The following is a 19,488-nucleotide window of genomic DNA, read 5'->3' as shown; positions in this document are numbered from 1 at the left end:
TTCGGTTTAATTGAGTTTTTATAAAAAAAATAATTAAATTGATTTTTTTAAAATAAAAACTGAACCGAAACCGGCTCAACCCAACCGGTTTTGGTTCGGTTTTTTAGGACAAAAACTGGTTCAAATTGGTTTGGATTGTTTTTTCGGTTTGGTTCGGTTTTTTCGGTTTCGGGCTTATAAAATCAAAGTCAAATTGAACCAGTCTGTTTTTTAAAAATTTTAATGGTTTAATTGATTATTTTCATGATTTTCTTGATTTAATCGATTTTTTTATTTTTTTATTTATTTCTAAGTGATAGCTAATATTCTGCTTGTACAAGTGCATGGAAGCGGGCGGGGGAAGAAATGCTTTTAGTTATATATTTTTTTAGAAAACGAGGAAATTAACGTCTCACAATTTAAATGTATATAGGATTTATATACAAAGAAAGCTATAAAAAAAAAAATACAAGGACAACACATCAATTTGGATATAAATGGTAACTTAAAGCAACTAAAAATGGATTTAGTTTCAACGAGATGTTTTCATGCCGTGTAAGGAGGAGTATCTAATGACATTTGATTACTTATATAGTAGCAACCGATCTAGGCCGCTGGGGCGCTGATCCACACACAAGAAAAGGCCGAGAAAGGAAAAAGGCCCCACGGCCACGGCCCAACTTCGAAAAGGAATTTATAAATTCCTTTTCAACAAAATTTTTGAGAGTTGAAACTTTGACCCCGCCCCACCCCAGCCGACCCGCACGAAAAAAACAAAAAAACCCGACCACAAATTCAAACTCGCCACGTCTCTCTATCTCTATAAATTCCAATCTTTAACAACGTATCCTACATTTCCACCTTTTTCTATTTTCACTCCCTTTCATTAACAGACCTCCATCGATCGGGCAATCACCTGCTCTTCGGCTAAATTCACCGTTCACCTCTCTCAATTCCCTTCATTTGATTTCCCCTATCTCTCTTCAACACCCCCCCCCCGTTTCCTTCTCTTCAAATCCTTAAAAAAAAACAATAACCTAATTTCACCATCAATTAATTCTAGGGTTTGCCCTAACCTTCAACAAACAGCACAGTTTGTTGAATATCCTACAATTCCACCCTTTAAAGTCCGTATTTTGCTATCAATTGATTCAATTCGCCTGAATTCACGGCTAAAAAGCGTAACTGTATCCATGGTTGCTCTATTTCGATGAAATCATGGACGATTTCAAGGGAGATGTAGATAAGGAGTCGTGTTCGAAGTCAATAAACGAGACGGTGAATGGGTCTCACCAGTTTACGATAAAAGGGTATTCATTAGCGAAAGGAATGGGAGCTGGGAGATGCATACCGAGTGATGTTTTCAACGTGGGTGGTTATGATTGGGCGATTTATTTTTATCCAGATGGGAAAAACCCTGAGGATAGCTCGATGTATGTGTCGGTTTTTATTGCGTTAGCGAGCGAAGGAACGGATGTTAGGGCTTTGTTCGAGTTGACGCTGGTGGATCAGAGTGGGAAAGGGAAGCATAAAGTACATAGTCATTTCGATCGTGCGTTGGAGAGTGGACCTTATTCATTGAAGTACAGAGGCAGCATGTGGTAGTGTTTTCCTTTTTCTAATTTTGTTCGGTTCTGTTTCCTTTGTTTAGGTTGGTTAATCTTGGTTTTCGAAATCTTGGTTTTATTATGTTTTATATATATGATTAAGTATTACTGGATTTTGATTAATGTACCTGTAGTTTGCGGGTTAAAAGATGGGATTTTGGACTTTTGGCTCGGGAGTCAATGATGTAAAGAGAATAAAAAAAAATTATGCCTGTCGATATGAGCTTGTTTTAGGTAGTGCGAATAAGATACTCCCCAAGTTTGATGGATGGTAGATGAAAGTTTGGATCTTATGCTTACATAGTTGATCTAATCAGTAATTTTGCTTCTATCAGATACCGCTATGTGTTTGAACGTGGTGCCAGTGTAGGAATGTGGGATGCTAGTCATAGCATGTTGTGTACTATGATATTGTGTGTTAGTAAATGACTGCTGCTTTTGCAAAATGACAGCTCTGCTTACTGAAAAATAGCATGCAATAGTGCTGCTGCTACTGTTGTGGCCGAGGTTAGAATTATGAAAGATCTGATGTCCAATTACATATGGTATTAATCTTTTTGTCCTTCAAACAGGTGGCATATGATTCCTCCTCTCAAAAGCAAAATCGAATTATGAAAGATTTTGTTACGGCTGATAGCAGTCAGAGTCAAGATAGAATATATTGTTCATTTCCTTGTAGCTCTTTTATTGTTCTCCTTGACAGACCCCAATTAATCTATAATAACATGCACTGGAAATTAAGATCCTAAGTTCTAAGAAAAAAGAACCTATATCTCCCATACCTAGAAGGTTTACACATGGACAGACGAAGAATAATACAGTACTGTAACTGAAAACATCCAGAAGTGCTACCTTACAAATTCGCATACCTCTCCCTATTAAGCTAAATGCCAAGATTTCCACTTTCACATGCAGATTGCTATAGCTTTGAAACTTTAACCTGCAGGTGGTTTGGAATTTTACGTTGGGCATTGCAATTGTACATTGTTTTGTGAGCAGATGAGTTTTGCACCTTCAATGTATTGCATTCCTCAAACCTGCATATTGATCCATGCCTGTGACACTGGGATTGAGGAGATATCCACGTGGTGTTGCTCTGTGTTGGTTTCTTGTAATTTCAGTAGTTTTGGAGGTTAATTAGAATTATTTTCATTATGTTTTTATAAAATTTGATTGCTTGCTTTTAGTGCCTGTAAATGTCGTATAGAAGTTTAATCAGTGCACTCTCATCTCTTCTTTGTCCTTTTCTTTAGGGGAGTCGGGCGGTATTGGGCTGGGAGTGCACCAAACAACTTCTCAATATTTTCACTCATGACACTTTGTTTGCATTTCAGGGGTTACAAACGTTTCTTCCGAAGGACAACCTTGGAAACTTCTGATTATCTGAAGGATGACTGCCTTATCATGAACTGCACTGTTGGAGTTGTCAGAACTCGTCTTGAAGGACCAAAACAGTACTCCATTTCAGTTCCACCTTCAGACATGGGTTGGGGTTTTAAAGAACTACTGGAGTCTGAATCTGGTTGTGACATAGATTTCCAGGTTGGTGATGAAACATTTAGAGCTCATAAGCTGATCCTTGCTGCTCGTTCACCTGTTTTCAGAGCTCAATTTTTTGGACTTGTTGGGGATCCTAACATGGATAAAGTAGTAGTGAAGGATGTTGATCCCTTGATATTCAAGGTAAGGATCCTGTCCTAATCCCTATCTATCACCATTTGAAGAAAGAGAATAGGATGCATTTTTATGTGTCTAAAGAAAAGGATAACTCTCTTTTTTTCCTGTTAAATTCACCATATCGAAATATTGCATTCTAGAGCTTTGTTATTATTCCCCAACTTTGAATTTATTCTTTATGCAAGTTTCTTGAACACTGTTATGGTCACTTGTTTAAAAGTAGCAGGTATGACTTGATTGGGCTCTTCTGTGTTTTCAGGCAATGCTTCTGTTTATATACACAGACAAACTTCCCGATGCACATGAAATAACTGGTTCGACATCAATGTGCACATCCACCAATATGGTGCAGCATCTGTTGGCTGTCTCTGACCTTTACAATTTAGATCGATTGAAATTGTTATGTGAAGCAAAGTTGTGTGAGGAACTCAGTGCTGAGAATGTGGCAACAACACTGGCATTGGCTGAGCAGCATCAGTGCATGCAACTGAAGGCCATCTGTTTGAAATTTGCAGCAAATCCAGCGAACTTGGGAGGTGCGTGTTGTTTGTAGGTTATGAGTGGTGCAAATTCAAATTGTATTAGTTTTATGGTTTTGCGTCTTATCTGGATAAAAATACAAAGATTTTCATTATCTAAAATTTTAAGATGCATAGCGCCCCAGGAATAGAGCACCTTGAAAGTTTTAAATGTTTGTGATGTTTGCTCCTTGAAATAGAAATATGTTTAGTTGCATCATGCTTAGATCTTAACAATGCAACTGCATCATTGCAATGGCTTTATGTGAAAAGTAACTTGTACATGATTTCTTTTTCCTCCTTTATGTCTAAACTCACCCGGGCATTCCATTTCTGAGAGCCTTGATGCAATTATTGGTGGATAATTTCTTTAGGGTGCATATGCTTGTGTATGTGTTTTCCTCTAGATAATATTTTTAGATGCTTTATTTTCTCTATTGATTGAAATACTAGTTGAATCCTGGAAGTTCCATATCATATATCATTTCATTATATAATGCAGTGCATGCTTGAGATAAAATAGCAGGGCTATCTGAGATTATAGGAGTTTTATCATTTGGCTGAACAGAGATTGGTCAATTTTTTTATTTTCTTTTTAGCATCAGGTGTACTAAAACTGTCCACATCAGCCATTTCTTTTCATTGAATTTTATGTTCTAAATGCCCAGGGAGATGCATTAGAGCATCATTGTTTTGGACGATTTTGTTTTTGCATGGTTGGGTGTTGGGAAAATATGTAATCACTCAGTTTTCTGGTCTGGACAGAATTGCTTGGCCAAAGTTTTGCCACAGTTGGAAGCGTATGTTCATGGCAGTTCTTGCTGTGTGACAAGAAAAAACAAGAAGAATGTATGACAAGAACATTATAAGTCGTTGGATTGATAGAATCCACCAATAACTTCCACGTTGATCATGTTGGATGGCTCACAGCTTTCCTTTTAATCTAAAGTCATTTTGTCTTATGAAAGAGCACTACCCAAACAGTATACCATTCCAAAAAAGGAACCCTTTTGCTATTAATTTAGTACATTCTTACTCGAGTGCATTTGCCCATAAAGCAGGAATGAAATCGATCATTTTAGCTTATTGGTTTCTCATTTGCACATTTCTATGTTTTGCTGAAAATTTTATCTTCATTGTTTCTTTTCTGCAGCGGTAATGCAGTCAGAAGGGTTCCGACACTTGGAGGAGAGCTGCCCTTCAATGTTATGTGAGTTGCTGAAGACACTTGCTTCTGGAGATGAGAACTCAAGTCTTCTGTCAGGTAGGAAGAGGAGTGGCAGCAGTTTACTTGGGGTTGATCTAGCGGATGGGGCTCCAGCAGAATCAGCAAATCCCAATGGCAGGCGTTTGAGGAGGCGGTTTTAGATGTAGATAGTGGCATGCAAATTGTAATTCTGTCCTCCTCTATGGAATGTGATCTAGCGATAGTGTGACTGACATCGAAATTTCGTCCTGATTCCTGTATGGTGTATGATCAAGAGTGTTGGTAGTTGCAAGTTTTGTTTTTATAACGTGTTCCTCTCTCTCTCTCTCTCTCTCCTTTAAGACAGATAACCATATTATCGCCCTCCTAGAGCCCTTGAGCTTACCCCTTGTCTTGGATCTATTTTAACTAGGAACTGGTCTCTTTCTTGCAGCCTAGCTTGGCTACTTCTGTAAAACCACACCTTTTGTTCGTCCTTTATGCTGTCATGACTGCTGGAAAGCTTTCGATGGATGATAGTCAGTGAAAAATGGGAAGGATAAAAGAAAAATAAAATAAAAACCAACTGACCATCGTTGCAGGCTTCAAGTCCTCCTTTTTTTCTTCTCTTGGAATAATTTACTTGCAGTATATACTAAAAGGAAAACAGAAAAAATACAGCAAGTTTTGCTGGTACACTGTTTTTCTGGCATTAGCTACTTTTTAAAATTTATCATTTAATATATTTTTTAAATAATTATATTAAGTTTTATGATACTAGAAAATGCATTTCGACATCTTCCTTTGCATTAAATTGAATTCTATTACTTGAATTCTATTTGCAGCGAGGTTCGAGTACACTGGCAGGTTAATTGGCATTTTCTATTTTATTTTCTTCTAGAACTTTCAACCCCTCGCCCATGGGTTAATTTCCTGCTACTCCGGATTTTCTTATTTCCAAAAAATAACATTTGTTTTATGTTTTTTAGCCGGTCGGGGGGGCTCCAATCTATACAGCTAAAAGAAATATACAATTTTGGAGGATGGCGGCGAAGACAGAATCCCAGGGTGTTTCTTCGTTTTTGTCGTTGATTCTTTTTTCAGTTACACTCTCAAACTTTATTTCTTTGCATTTCATACTCGAAAAATATACTGTCAATGTTTTTACATGTCAGGTTCGTCTCGCTTTGCATGCTCTCAGGAGTTTAAGAATATTTTAATATTAAATTAAAGATGATATTACAACATAGAATTGTAAGTTTTAGTTTAAAATAAGATAATTAAAAACATAAGTACTGAAATGATCACAAACAAAGACAAGTTATCTCATTTACTTCGTTCAAGGGGCATGAAAAGGTTTGATTTCGATCGTTTTAGGTTTCTATATTTTAATCATAAACTTCAATTTAATTATATTTTAGCTCTGAATATTAAGAGATACAAGACAAAATTGATAAAAAAAGAAAAAAGAAAAAGGCAAGAGAGATAGTGTTGGATTGACAATATTTTGAGAATAAAAAGATTAATCTCAATGTCAATAGATTTGTTTCGATAGATTTGCTTTTAGGGTTCAAAAACTTTATTTGTTTTTTTATTTTTTTTGTTAAACGGTAGTGACAGAAAATATTCTCCAGCAAACGACAGGTCATCAACGACGGATAATATGTAGTTTGTTAAAGGAAAAACAGAATAAACATCATGTCATCTACTCCTTTGAACAAATAACTAAATAAATAACTAAATAGGTGCACAGCCCGCCCTTTTGAGTCCAAGAGCGTCCATGGTTTAAGGAGATAATTAAGATAAGATATTTGCATTGCTGAATAATGCTCAAAACCACGGCAAGGAGATGAATCTCTTGGCTTTTCATGATCAGGTCGTAAAAAACCACCACTTGCAAATTCCATCTCGGAAGCCGAGTCACGTCTCACAGGTAATTAACCCGTACTCAGCAAGGAGCCCATCAGGCAGCCACGCGGACACGTCTTGCTGGTCTTTCTTGGCGTATCTTGGGCATGAAGTGGCATTTGGAAGAAGCTAGCACCGTCAACACAAATATTTTTCTTGCTGTATATCTGCTTAATTACTTTTTTTTATGTTTTAAATTAATATTTTTTTTTATATTTTTAAATTCTTTTCACATGCTGAAATTAAAAATAATTTTTAAAAAATAAAAATATATTATTTTAATATAATTCCAAATAAAAAACACTTTAAAAAACAATAACAACTACACCCGCGAACAAACAGTCTCTTTAAACCCGAATTGTCAATTAAATTTCACTGTCGGGACTGTTTTTATTTTTATGTATCAGTTTGTGTAGAGGGGTTCATTTGTTGGACAGATCCCAGATTCCCAGGTATTTTGTGGGTCTCCAGAACGTGCATGTGGTTTTCATTCCAACTTTGATGCATCACCAAGTCATCAGTGATGTAAATAACGGGGTTTTTACTTTACAACTGGTGCGATTTAATATAAGAATAATTTTTTTATTTTTTTTTGTAAGATCCAGGAACGTCAAATGAACGGAAGTTTTTGATTTATGGAGAAAGAGGAGTTCAAAAAAAAAAATTAAGTTAATTAAAATAAAAAAGATGAAAAGCTTCCGCTGCAAATCAAATAATTAAAAAAAAAACGTTAAAAAAAGTTGTGTTTGCCTTGGAAAATAGTCGGTCCCAAATAAATAAACTGCTTTTGGTTTCTATCTATACAAGGTTGACGAATAGAAAAAAGGTTGAGAATCCTAGGCATTCGATTGGTTGATAATATGCCATATTGCGATCTCTCTCGAATGTGCAGCGATTACAATCTATTGGTACGCTGTTTCAACAAAATCAATTTAACTTCAAAATTTAAGTAGCAAAGTGAGGTGTAAAATATAATTTTATATTAATTTTTCAATATAGTTTTTAAGTAACCATTCTTTAAATTTAAAACTTTCACACCTCCATTATTTTATAATTAATTTTAATAAAATAAATGAGAATACTAAAATTCAAATTCGTAACTGTTTGGTAATTAATGCTTTGATACATTATTAAAAAATCAATTTAATCTAAAAACTTAAGTTATTTGATGAAATTTCAAAATATAATTTATATCATCCTCTATCACACTCATTCAAGTGAGAGCTTTTAAATTTAAAATTTACACAAACTCATACCACCTTATACTTAATTTTTATCAAATAAATGAGGTTGATGAAATTCAAACTCGTGACTACTTGTTTGTCAGGGCTCTAATACCATATCAAAAAATCAATTTAACTTAAAGTTTAAATTATTATGTGAGATTTTAATATATGATTTATATTATTATCTCTGATACATCAAATTCAAGGATAATGCTTGTGTTTTGTCAATTTTTTTTGAAATAATAATTTATTTATTTATTTTTTAAATCAATACATCAAAATGATAATAAAATATAAAAAAAATTTAAATAAAATTATTTTTTAAAAAAATACCATTGAAATACAATTCCAAATGCCTCCAAATGTTGACCAAGCAGATCTATTCTCAGTGTTATCCCGACACGGAGCTGGTCTATTCTCATGTTACCACGTGCAGTGCCCGCTTGTCGTGGAGCTTGGCTTGCATAATTTGCAGTCCCCATCAATGCAACATTAAGCTTACATAACAAGTGAAAAACAGCACTGCTGGCTACTTCTCATCTGCAAATAATTTCTAACATGACTAGGCTTAACTTGAAGCATGGAATCACTGGTTAAACATAAAATATAAAAATATGAAATTACGATTAATTAATATCTCCGAATAAAAATGATGTGTGTGTGTGTATAGATAGAAACATTTTTTATTAGAAAAATAGTGCCATATATATAAAATAAATATGTTTTTTAGAATGGATTTTCATTCTCTTAGAAGAGTGAAGAAAGGAAGACATTTCTTTTTTTTTTCTTTAATTATTTCTATCTCTTATATTCTAAAATAATAATTAAAAGATATCCAAAATTATCAACTTTCCTCTCCAAGGAGTGTCCAAACTTACAATAACAAACATGCGACTGTTACAGGGCCTTTACCAACTCAGGACGTAACCACTGAGTCAGCCCAAAATATGAATTTTGTCGAGGTCACCAACTGTAAACTGAATAAACTTCCGTTCACTAATTTTTGGGTGGGGTATAAAGTACGGATCCGTAAAACCACATTCTAGGTCTGTGGACTGCAAAAACACTTGCATTTTGGGCCTCGCGAAACCACAAAATCGGTGGCCCCAGATTGTCAAAGGAGGACCCTCTAATAATACGTGCCTGTCTCTTTAATCATTTGATGGGCTCTATGTGGTGATCAATCCTGTGGCTACGAAAGCATCATCCATGATTGTAGAGTCTCCAAGCATCATCCATGACTGCTGATAGGGTTAGCTAATTTGGACACCTAATTGCGTGGCTCAGCTGAGAGGTCCAATCATTGTGAGAAAAGGGCCCATGACTGAGTGGTGAATTATATATTTGCAAGCCCAACAGGGTGACATCCTGGGCCTTAGAGAAGAGGTGGGAAGTTTTGCAACACAGATGAACATCCAATAATTTGTAGCTTCCCTGGAAAAAATAATTTCAGCACCTGTAGGTTAACTGGATTGCATGAACATACAATAATTTGTAAGCAAGGATGTGCAATAGCCTACATGGACCGAGAAAATAAAAATAACGAGTTATTCTTTAACCTGTAATCTCATTTCAAATCATATATCAATTTAATTCAAACTAATAATGGGGATCAAATGCCCCCCTCCTTCACATGTGTTATTATTATTTTTATATAAATATAATTGTCTGAATTAGCTTGTATACATTTCAATTAATTTTACTGGTTTTGAAATTAACGATTATAAAAATTTTAAGTAATCCTGAAAGAACTCAAACTTATAATTATTAAAAAGCAAACTTAAAACTTGAGTAATTAAACTTTATATGTTTAAAAAGCGATAGCGTGTTAGGAGACAGATTAGTTATAAAATTTAACTAATCCCACGAATTAGGTGGTTGATCTCCTACGTGCTGTGTCGAGTAGGTGTAACAGTCTCGCATGCAGACAACAATTGTTCAACACCAAAGTATGCAATGCTTTCCTTTTCTGGGTTTTGTTGGTCAAGTGTATTTAAGGAACAACGTTCGAATTGATGCATTGACAGCTTAGTGAAGAAAAAAAATCACAACTGTCGTCTGAATTAAAATAAAAAATTAATGGAAAAGTAAAAAGTAAACCATTTTTTAACACCTAATTAAAGCAAGCTCAAACATACCAACGCAAGGGAACACACGAACACATGTCGGTGGTTGATGTCCCGCTCTCTCAACTGCTGGGTTCCAATCATTCGACAAGGTCGGCAGGCTTGTGATATTATAAGCTCGGCGATGGGTCCATTTGCTTGTCTGGGAAATGTCGGCTTCATGTTGTTGGAAATTCCTGTAATTCATCCAGCTCTTCTTATATTTTCTTCTGTGTTTATGTTTGAAAGTGAAAAAACTCGAATGTGCCGTGATACAATTTTATGTGGTATCACTTGCATAAGTTATTTAAATTTTTAATGTGTTTATATTAAAAATAAATTTAAAAAATAAAAAATATATATTATTTCAATATATTTCTAAAATAAAACTTTGAAAAATATAGTTACAATAAAAAATATTTTTTTTTATTAATATAGATGTCTAGGTTAACTTATGCGCACATCAATTAATCTCACAAATACTGAAATTAACGATGATATTAGTCTTCACCGGCCTTAACAAAACTTAAACTCATAATTATTAAAAAATAAATCTAAAATTTAATTACTTATGTTATCCCTCGTAATTAATAAAATATATTTTTATCAAGAGGGGAAAAAAGCCTTCCCAGTATGTACTTAACATGGTTTTATCAGTTAGATTATGTTTAGCGATAAGCTGAGGCTGAAAGGTAGTAAATTGATGAGGTTTTTTTTTTTTGTTTTTGGATAATATTAATGTGTATATAATAAAATTATGAAAAAACATTAAAAAATTAAACATGCTTTTGTAAAATTACCAATACTAAGCATACTGTTAATCAATTGAATATGTAATGCACTTGGAAATAGAATTGATGAGACCAGACACACACCTCTCTTCTGTAAAGAAACTCCACGAATGTTCACCATTACACGTGTCAATGCTGAACTCAGCTTCTTCTTCTTCTTTCCATCCCATGTATAATGTTATGCTTTCCCCCTCTAATTAACTACACAGGAATCTATAAACAGCATGGTTGGAAATGATTTCAGTTCTAACCGTTTCATTAATTATAATATTTTTTATTTGAAAATATATTAAAATAATTTTTTTATTTTTAAAAATTATTCTTAACATTAAAATAATTAAAAATATATAAAAAATTATTTTAATAATTTATTTTTTAAAATTTTCGTGAAACTAGTGGAGTTACATGCAACCTTTAGCCATTTAACGATATAAAAAAACATTTACATAAAAGATAGATAAACAGAAAAAGAAAATAAAGATATATACAATCACCAAAAGAAAATGATAACAATTCTTCAAGTATAAAATAGTATTTTTTTTAATCTGCCTTTTCCTTTTATCTCCCGACAAATGACATGGCATGCCCCTTTTCCAAACATCCATCACTAGTAACCCGACCCGTGTAAGGTTTGACTCCTCATAGGCAGCAAGCACGTGTCACACGTTAACAGCTACTTCACGCCATCTCTTAGTATGTTTTTTTCAATTAAGAGGCCCGACTTTCCAGAAACTTCCGAGAACTCCTGGCTAGAATTAACTGATTAATCTAGCGGCTCATATATAGCCACGTGTTTCATTGAACCCACGCGAGCATCCTAGGTGGCACCTTCTATTTTCTTGAAAATGATACGCCCCTTTTATTGCCACCATTTCTACACTCTCCATTACTTGCCAAAAAAAACACGCACAAAACCCCAAAATTTCGTCCCAAAATAAATAAAAAATAAGAAAAACTAAAAGGAAAAACAGTAGCGAGTATTGGAAAAAACAATTTCCAATAAAAATTTCCGCGAGTATTGATATATCTTTCATTTCCTTCTACGTATAAAAATATAATAAAGAATGAATGGGGAGCGAAAGGAAGAGGGGGTGGTGAACATGGATGTGCATAATGAGAAATTGGTGTATATGTGGGGATATTTACCTGGTGCTTTGCCACAAAGGTCACCGATTTTGTCTCCCCTTGTTGTTAGGTCTACTGTGGATGCGTGGAAGGACGTTTGTGGCGGCGGTTGTGGTTTTGCCATGGCCATTTCTGGTGATTTTTCTTTTAAATCTCTTTCAATTTTCTTTAATTTTTTTCTTGGGTGGTTCAGAGATTATATACGGGAATGGCATTAACTTGGGTTATGATGGAAAAATGGAGGGTTTTCCAGTACATTTGATTTTCATTCTGTTTGGTTGCCGAGAAAATGTGGGAAAGGGAGAGAAAGTGAGGATTTTGTTTTTTTCGTTTGTTTTTATTCTACTTTGGTACTGGTGACGAGCTTAACTGGGCTAAAATGGGAATAATGAAGGTATTCAAGTAAGGTTTTTTACTTTGATTGGTCCAAATCCTCATTTTTGCATTTCTATTATTTAATCTTGTCTCAATTTGCTTTTTAGACAATTTCAAGTTTAAATTAAGTTGCTTCTGACATTTAATTTCGGGGGATCAATTTTCTTTTTAATTTCAGTTTTCAATGCAACAGTATTCACTTTTCACATTAAAGAAAGGAAATTTAGCTTTTCTTGGATGCAAGCCATCTTTTTGTTTGCCCCCTTTCTTATTTCAACATTTTGACTATGATTAGACGCTAGAATTGTTTTCTTGCTGTAATTTGCATTCAATTGTCATTTGAAGCACCTTTCATTTCTGTTTGGCCCCTTCTTGCTTTCCTCTTAATCGAAGCTTGAGATAATGCTTATAATAAGATTTATGGATGCGCATAAACTTTACTTTTTCTTGCTTCCCTTCGAAACTAATAAAAGCATCATTTCATTCCATTCAATTGATTTTTCTACTTGATTTAGAAAATAGTAGTGTTTTTACTCATGGTTGTTGTTTAATCAGAGTCTGGAAAGCTCATTACATGGGGTTCAACAGATGATCTAGGTCAAAGCTATGTCACATCCGGGAAGCATGGGGTAGTGCTGCACCATAAAACACTTCAACTTCATTCCGTATGTGTTGATTAATTTAACATGTTTTAGAACTGACAAACAAGTTTTTTTTTTCTTTTTCTTGTTTAAGGAAACTCCTGAGGCTTTCCCTCTCCCAACAGAGGCTTCCATTGTAAAAGCTGCAGCTGGCTGGGCGCATTGTGTAGCAGCTACAGGTAAATAACTGTACGCAAGGGCACTGTTGAAGTCTTGCTTTGATAAATAATTCATTATGCATCATATTACGTTGCCTAAAATGACTAAGCTTTTTTTGACTTCTCAAGTACAGACAATGGAGAAGTCTATACATGGGGATGGAAAGAATGTATTCCCTCAGGGAAAGTCTTTAGTGATCCATCAGGGGCGGGAGGAATGGAGAAGGATGTGTTTGAAAGGCAGAATCTTTTTTTTACAGAGCAAGGTACTTTCCATATGGCTACCTTTTCAAAAACAGTGCACCAAGTAATTTACTCTTAGTAGGCTAATGTGTGAATGGTGATCATTTGCAGGCAGCCCTCGCTCTCAAGGTCCGAGGTCCAGTGGTGGAAGTGGAACTTTGTCTGGGCTTGATGGTAGAGGAAGTAAAGATGAAAGTACAAAGAGGCGGAGAATATCATCAGCAAAACAAGCAGCTGAAAGCTCATCCACTGGAGATGAAACACCCTCAGCTTTCCCATGCCTAGTAACACTTAACCCTGGAGTGAGGATTGTCACTGTTTCTGCTGGCGGGCGCCACACTTTAACATTGTCAGGTAAGTCCTCACCTGGGATGGCGCTGTGCTGACTCAGTATTTTCATGTGTAGTTCTCTATTCAAGGAAATCATGGTAACAAAATGATAGGCAGTATGAAGCCTGAAGCCATGGAAGATATTTTATATAAAGCAACTAAGCAAGACATTTGATGTATCCTAATTTTCCTGAAGTTTCAGATATAGGACAGGTGTGGGGTTGGGGCTATGGTGGCGAAGGGCAGCTTGGTTTGGGCTCCCGAATACGGATGGTGTCCTCTCCTCATCCCATACCTTGCATTGACTCTTCATATGGAAAAGAGAGAGATGCAGTGCTTTCTCGAGGGGGCATGACTTCAGAGGGACAGGGTTTTAGAGTTCCTGGAACTTATGTTAAAGGGATCGCTTGTGGAGGTCGACACAGTGCAGTAATTACAGGTACGATTGAATGATGATGTTCTTTTTTGATGATCGTACTGCTATGTTGAATTTGTTATTCAATGAACAAGCAACATGCTTTAGGAGCATTTGAGCCCTGCAGTTGGTTTACTTGTATCAGGATGTGCAACAACAAGATTTATGACCTAGACTGCAAGTTTTGAATTCTGGCCACGGCATGAGTTGACCGCATGATCAATGCATACCTGTTTTCCCTTTGTTGTTTTCCTTTTTATTGTGTGTTTTATGACCTTCACATGTATTAATTGATACTTTTGGCATCAAACTTATTACAGATGCTGGAGCATTACTTACTTTTGGCTGGGGACTTTATGGACAGGTACTTTGGTCTGGTAGATGCTTGGCAGTCAATGAGTCTCTCCTGGGGTTTTCTATTTTCTGAAAGTAATTTTTTTTTGTTGTGTGACCTGTTCCATGCTTTTTTATTTGAAAAATGCATTTTTCATTATTCATACGTTACTTAGCTATATGTTTCAGCGAATATGGACTTGATCTGACTGTTTATTTGAATTTGGTTCTTGCAAAGAAATAGCATCAGTAAATAATATTTTGTAAAAACACAAATCATTAGTTGTTGCTTGTCTTTTGTTTGTGCAAGTCTCGATTAGGTGAACTCTTGTGGATTAAGTCCTGATTGGTTGAACTCTTATGCTTCTGTTTTAACCACTCGAATATTAAATGTTGGGTCTGTTTCTTGACTGTCGAACCTCATTTGGATGACTTGCTTTCTAACATCTTGGCCAGTAAAAAGTGATTTTGATGCCATGAGAATTGGCCTACATTTGTTATTACTGCTTATGATGCAACACGCCCCTTATGACCAACTGCAGAAACATTTTGTGAAGTTGCCATACTTATGAAATAGCACCACCAAAGGAAAGAGTGGATGCACATCCGATTAAACTTTTCTATTTCGAGAATAACTCAAAATTTCATCACCAGTGATGCACCTTTGAATATCTAGGAGGTTCACTACTTTCAGCAGATTTTTCTTTGAAGTCCTTACGATATTAAAATCATCAGACTTTAAGGTTCACTGTTTTCAGCAGTTTCTTCTTTGAAGTCCTCACATTATAAAAATCATCAGACTTTAAGAATCATCATGGAAGTATTTAAGTGAATTCTACGGCAATTTTACTGCAATAAAATTGTCAGTCCTTACATTATTTATTACCATTCATCCATGTTTACTTGCTATAGTTTAAGCTATTATGCTTTCAGAACCTTCGTGCTTTGTATAAGCTTTAGTTCTTGCACATTGGTTGCAAATCAAACTTGAAAGTATCCCCTCAATTACAAGTAAAGAATTCATGTCTTGAAGCAATGAAGGTACATGTTTATGGTGGACATAATTATTCATTTCTTGATAGTGTAGTTGATTGCAAAGTTGCAGTGGATTTAAATTACCAACTGTTTTCCCCAATCTTGAATTATTAAATCCTATAGTGTTTCTGCCCATTCGGTTTCTAGATTCTGAAGTTCATTGGTTGTGCCTTCAAGATTGTGTAACTAGAGGTTCCTGGAGCATTTTTTGTAGAACCATGCTTTTCTTCTTAAACTAGCAGTTCAAAAGTTTAATCTGGGGGTGACAGTTTCCAGCATTACCATTCTTCAGTATTGACATGTAGGTAATGTAGATAACGGTGGAGAAAAAGAAATGTAGATGTTGAAAATGAGGTCCACTCGAACAAGGGATTATCTATTTACTCTTTCTCTTTTCAGTGCTTATATACTTATATTTTTCTTGTGATTAATTTTATTGCTGCGTGCTTTGGCTTATCATGGTTAAAGGAATAAAATCTGTTGTTATATTGTTTTTTCAAGTGTGGTCAAGGAAGCACAGATGATGAGTTAAGCCCTACTTGTGTATCTTCCTTGCTGGGAATTAGGATAGAGGGAGTTGCTGCAGGGCTATGGCATACAGTCTGTGTTTCTGCTGATGGTGATGTCTACACATTTGGTGGGAATCAGTTTGGACAGTTGGGAACTGGTGGTGACCAAGCAGAGGTACATTACAAATTATAACTGGGTTGCTCAAGTTTCCTCTTTCCCTTGACTGCAGGATAGTAAATGGAAAAACTGATTTTTGGATATGATAAAGACAGTGTGCATATAATAAGATCTCGAAGGAAGACTAATTCGATTGCATTTAGCATTTCATCAACAAATTACGGAAAAATGTGTTGCTTAAAAAGAAAAGGTTATTAATTATTCTTCATCGCCAATATAATACTGGGGTGTGTAGATTCTAGAGTTTCGAAATTTCATTTGGGCACTGAAAGATCTAAGCACTGGTACTGCACTATATCTTAATCATCATCATTGTCACTGACTACTGACACCTCAAACATAGCTACTATGTTAGCAAATGTTTTTATCTTGAAGAATGTTCTGTGGTTAACTTTACAATTTATTGAATTTTAAATCAGATTCTTCCCAGACTCTTGGAAGCTCCGAGCTTGGAAAATATACATGCAAAAACTATTTCTTGTGGGGCTCGCCACAGTACTATAATTTCAGGTTTGTGGCTATTTTTAGGCCTCCTCATCTCCCTGTTTGGTGTTGGCAACAGACTGACATTTAATGTTTTGATTGGGTGAAACAAAAATGTGAATGCTTATCTAAATCCTAAAAACGCAAATGTGATGACTGCATGGAGAAATAAAAGGACCACTTTGAAAGGGATAAACATATAGCCAATGTAAAACATAGGTTTTTAGCATAATACATAACTGATCAGGAACCAGACCAGTTAAAAGATTGTTTAGTGGTGAATGAGATGTTGCAATCATTGATGTATGTAAAAGATAGCGCAAATATGTGTTAAATACAACTATTTAATAAGTATATATTCACCATTCTGTTGAGTACTATTACAATACTTTTTAGACTTGTGACCCTTATGCATGTTCTTAGAATTACGTTGGATGTGTATACTACATAACTATGAAGCCTGACTCTCTGCTTTTGTTTCTCGAAGAGGATGGAAAAGTGTTCTGTTGGGGCTGGAACAAGTATGGCCAGGTACTTATACTTAATCCCAATCAATCATCTAATTTGCGAGCATCTGGAATGACATTGGAATACATTCATTTCTGTGATTCATAACAAGCTAAATAAGCCTCCGTTGTTGTTATAATGTTTACCATGCACTATAATTGATATGGAATTCAGGATCACATCATTATGTTCCAATGTTTATGTCTGCCAATTTAAGGACGTATGATTTTGTTAATGTGAAACAGCTTGGCTTGGGTGATGTGATTGACCGCAATGTTCCTTCTCAAGTTACCATTGATGGCTGTGTCCCTAAAAATGTAGCATGTGGCTGGTGGCATACCCTACTTCTGGCCGAGTCACCTGCCTGAGTATCTGACTCTGCCTAGCCTCGGCACAGTTTTGTTAGGTAAAAAGTGTTTTCAGACCGCTGACATATCATTAAGATCCATGTATAGCTACTTGCAGTAGCTTTTATGCTTACACATGTGCTCGTCTTCATTCTTTCGTGGCTCAGGCTCACCACAGTTAGTTCCATCTTTTAAAACTATTACAGTGATACAACGCTCTCAAGATGTAAAACATGATCTAGCTAGGTCCGTTGTGTATATTTTATTTAGTACCATTTGAACATTATACTGTACTCAATGTCATGAAAAGACAAGTATTGTTGTGTATAAAGTGTTATGGAGTCTGTTAACTTAATGCAAGCTTGCTATTGTGCTTCGCTCATGTCATGTTTTCAAACCGCGCTTGAGGAAAGCGAAAAGAAGTGCTGTTTTGGATACCCAAAAATGAACGAGTTGCAGCATTTCATTTTCTGGTGATCGCAAGTGGGTTGTGACCTCAGATTTTTCATGAATTTGCTCGTGATTGTGTCATCGAGGGTTATTTTTCTTAGAAGAGTCTCAGTTTGCATTTTCTCTTTGAGATGTGCAATCTGAACATGGACACCAAGCTTGAAAAAGTTCCCATGGGGATGGAGACTGATGAAACGTTCAATTTATAAGCTTTTCCTGGCCTCCTAAAAATGCTTTTAAAATGTTATTTTTTAAATAATTTTTCGTGTTTTAATATATTAAAATAATATAATTTTTATTTTTTAAAAATTATTTTTGAAATTAGTATATTAAAACGATTCAAAACATATATATTTTTTTAATTTTTTATAAAAAAATTAAATTTTTTAAAAACAGAAATATTTAAATTACAGTTTTTTCCTTGTATGGTAAAGAAATTTGTGCTCACAATCTTAGGATGAAGGTCACACATGTATAAATCCTGATCAGGAACAAAAAGGATTTTTAATATATTCGTGAAATGTAGGGTTTTAACTTGGTCTCATAAATTCTTGTCCACCACACTTTGTAGGGCTCAAATTATAAACTTCGTATCTGAGAATCTTGGTGACAGCTTAAAGGTCAAAACCAACTAGCGTGTTCTTGGATAAAATGTCAATGGCGTCCTGCTGAATCCGGGGGCGTTCTTTTCACGGGAAGAATATTAATGTCTAAGAATATGGTTTCTTCTTAGTATTTCAGTGTTCACCACCTACTTCGAAGCTTCTTGTCCATCCTTATCTGGCTCAACGCATACAATAATTGTCCGGCAAGGTTTGGTGGCAAATAGCAGCTGCTGACATTATGGCTATTATTTGAAGACGACTTTGAAGTCTCCTGGATGAGCCTGGCAGCCCGCATAGCATTGATGTGTCAAGTATCAGTTGTGGGGTCCTTTCCTTTCTGTATATTTAAGCAAAGTCAAAATTCAAAACTATGTATGGCAACATTTTCTGCAGGAATGTGCTAAAAAATTCCCATATTAATGTGGTCAGCTGATGAGGTTTCCTCGCTGCTGCTACTCTCCTTCTTTTAAGATTTTTCTTTTTTTGGGTCATGAAGGACGGGGGAACCGGGTAGAGAGTTAAGGGCACGCTTAAACCTAATTTTACATCTTAATCCTAAAATCTGAAAATATTTTAATTATATCCTTGAAATTAAAAATCATTTCTTACTAAATTTGTAGTCAATCTAATTGCTTTGCTAACAAAGAAACGAGAGATAAAGGTCAATATATCCCAACTGAAAGGCTTCAATGAACTCCATCCCTCCCACTCTCCTCGTTCATTTTTCCTCTAATCCGCACTAGCAAACACACAGATG

General features: G+C 35.3%; 2 protein-coding genes across 4 annotated transcripts; both read left to right on the top strand.

Annotated features, from left to right (window-relative positions):
- Positions 1-822: 822 nt before the first annotated feature.
- On the top strand, positions 823-5,295 carry LOC133705407 (BTB/POZ and MATH domain-containing protein 3-like). The gene is made up of 4 exons (XM_062130593.1): positions 823-1,580; positions 2,921-3,269; positions 3,523-3,799; positions 4,935-5,295. Exons 1-4 carry the CDS (start codon positions 1,198-1,200, stop codon positions 5,147-5,149), a joined length of 1,224 nt encoding a protein of 407 aa, XP_061986577.1. The 5' UTR covers positions 823-1,197; the 3' UTR covers positions 5,150-5,295.
- Positions 5,296-11,877: 6,582 nt separating this feature from the next.
- Positions 11,878-18,031, top strand: LOC133704104 (ultraviolet-B receptor UVR8-like). Of its 3 annotated transcripts, none has more exons than XM_062128854.1 (11): positions 11,878-12,257; positions 13,053-13,126; positions 13,233-13,317; positions 13,431-13,562; positions 13,651-13,893; positions 14,072-14,308; positions 14,605-14,648; positions 16,154-16,336; positions 16,759-16,849; positions 17,310-17,353; positions 17,575-18,031. In XM_062128854.1, the coding sequence occupies exons 1-11, from the start codon at positions 12,062-12,064 to the stop codon at positions 17,695-17,697; spliced, it is 1,452 nt and encodes a 483-aa protein (XP_061984838.1). In that variant the 5' UTR covers positions 11,878-12,061; the 3' UTR covers positions 17,698-18,031. The 3 variants fall into 3 exon arrangements, with proteins under 3 accessions (XP_061984838.1, XP_061984837.1, XP_061984839.1); XM_062128853.1 differs by having other exon boundaries at positions 14,066-14,308; XM_062128855.1 differs by lacking the exon at positions 13,053-13,126 and having other exon boundaries at positions 12,125-12,257; positions 14,066-14,308.
- The last annotated feature ends 1,457 nt before the right edge of the window (positions 18,032-19,488 follow it).

Source organism: Populus nigra, chromosome 10, assembly GCF_951802175.1.
Source record: "Populus nigra chromosome 10, ddPopNigr1.1, whole genome shotgun sequence".
Lineage (NCBI taxonomy): Eukaryota > Viridiplantae > Streptophyta > Magnoliopsida > Malpighiales > Salicaceae > Populus > Populus nigra.
Note: the sequence above shows the minus strand (reverse complement) of the source record. Positions and strands in the feature narration are given on the sequence as shown.

Excerpts from the sequence above, each read along its gene's own strand:
- LOC133705407 (XM_062130593.1), top strand. The coding sequence starts at position 1,198 with ATGGACGATTTCAAGGGAGATGTAGATAAGGAGTCGTGTTCGAAGTCA. Across the intron at positions 3,270-3,522 it reads TTGATCCCTTGATATTCAAG|GCAATGCTTCTGTTTATATA; the intron begins GTAAGGATCCTG and ends CTGTGTTTTCAG. Across the intron at positions 3,800-4,934 it reads AAATCCAGCGAACTTGGGAG|CGGTAATGCAGTCAGAAGGG; the intron begins GTGCGTGTTGTT and ends TCTTTTCTGCAG.
- LOC133704104 (XM_062128853.1), top strand. The coding sequence starts at position 12,062 with ATGAATGGGGAGCGAAAGGAAGAGGGGGTGGTGAACATGGATGTGCAT. Across the intron at positions 13,127-13,232 it reads TCACATCCGGGAAGCATGGG|GAAACTCCTGAGGCTTTCCC; the intron begins GTAGTGCTGCAC and ends TTCTTGTTTAAG. Across the intron at positions 13,563-13,650 it reads TCTTTTTTTTACAGAGCAAG|GCAGCCCTCGCTCTCAAGGT; the intron begins GTACTTTCCATA and ends GATCATTTGCAG.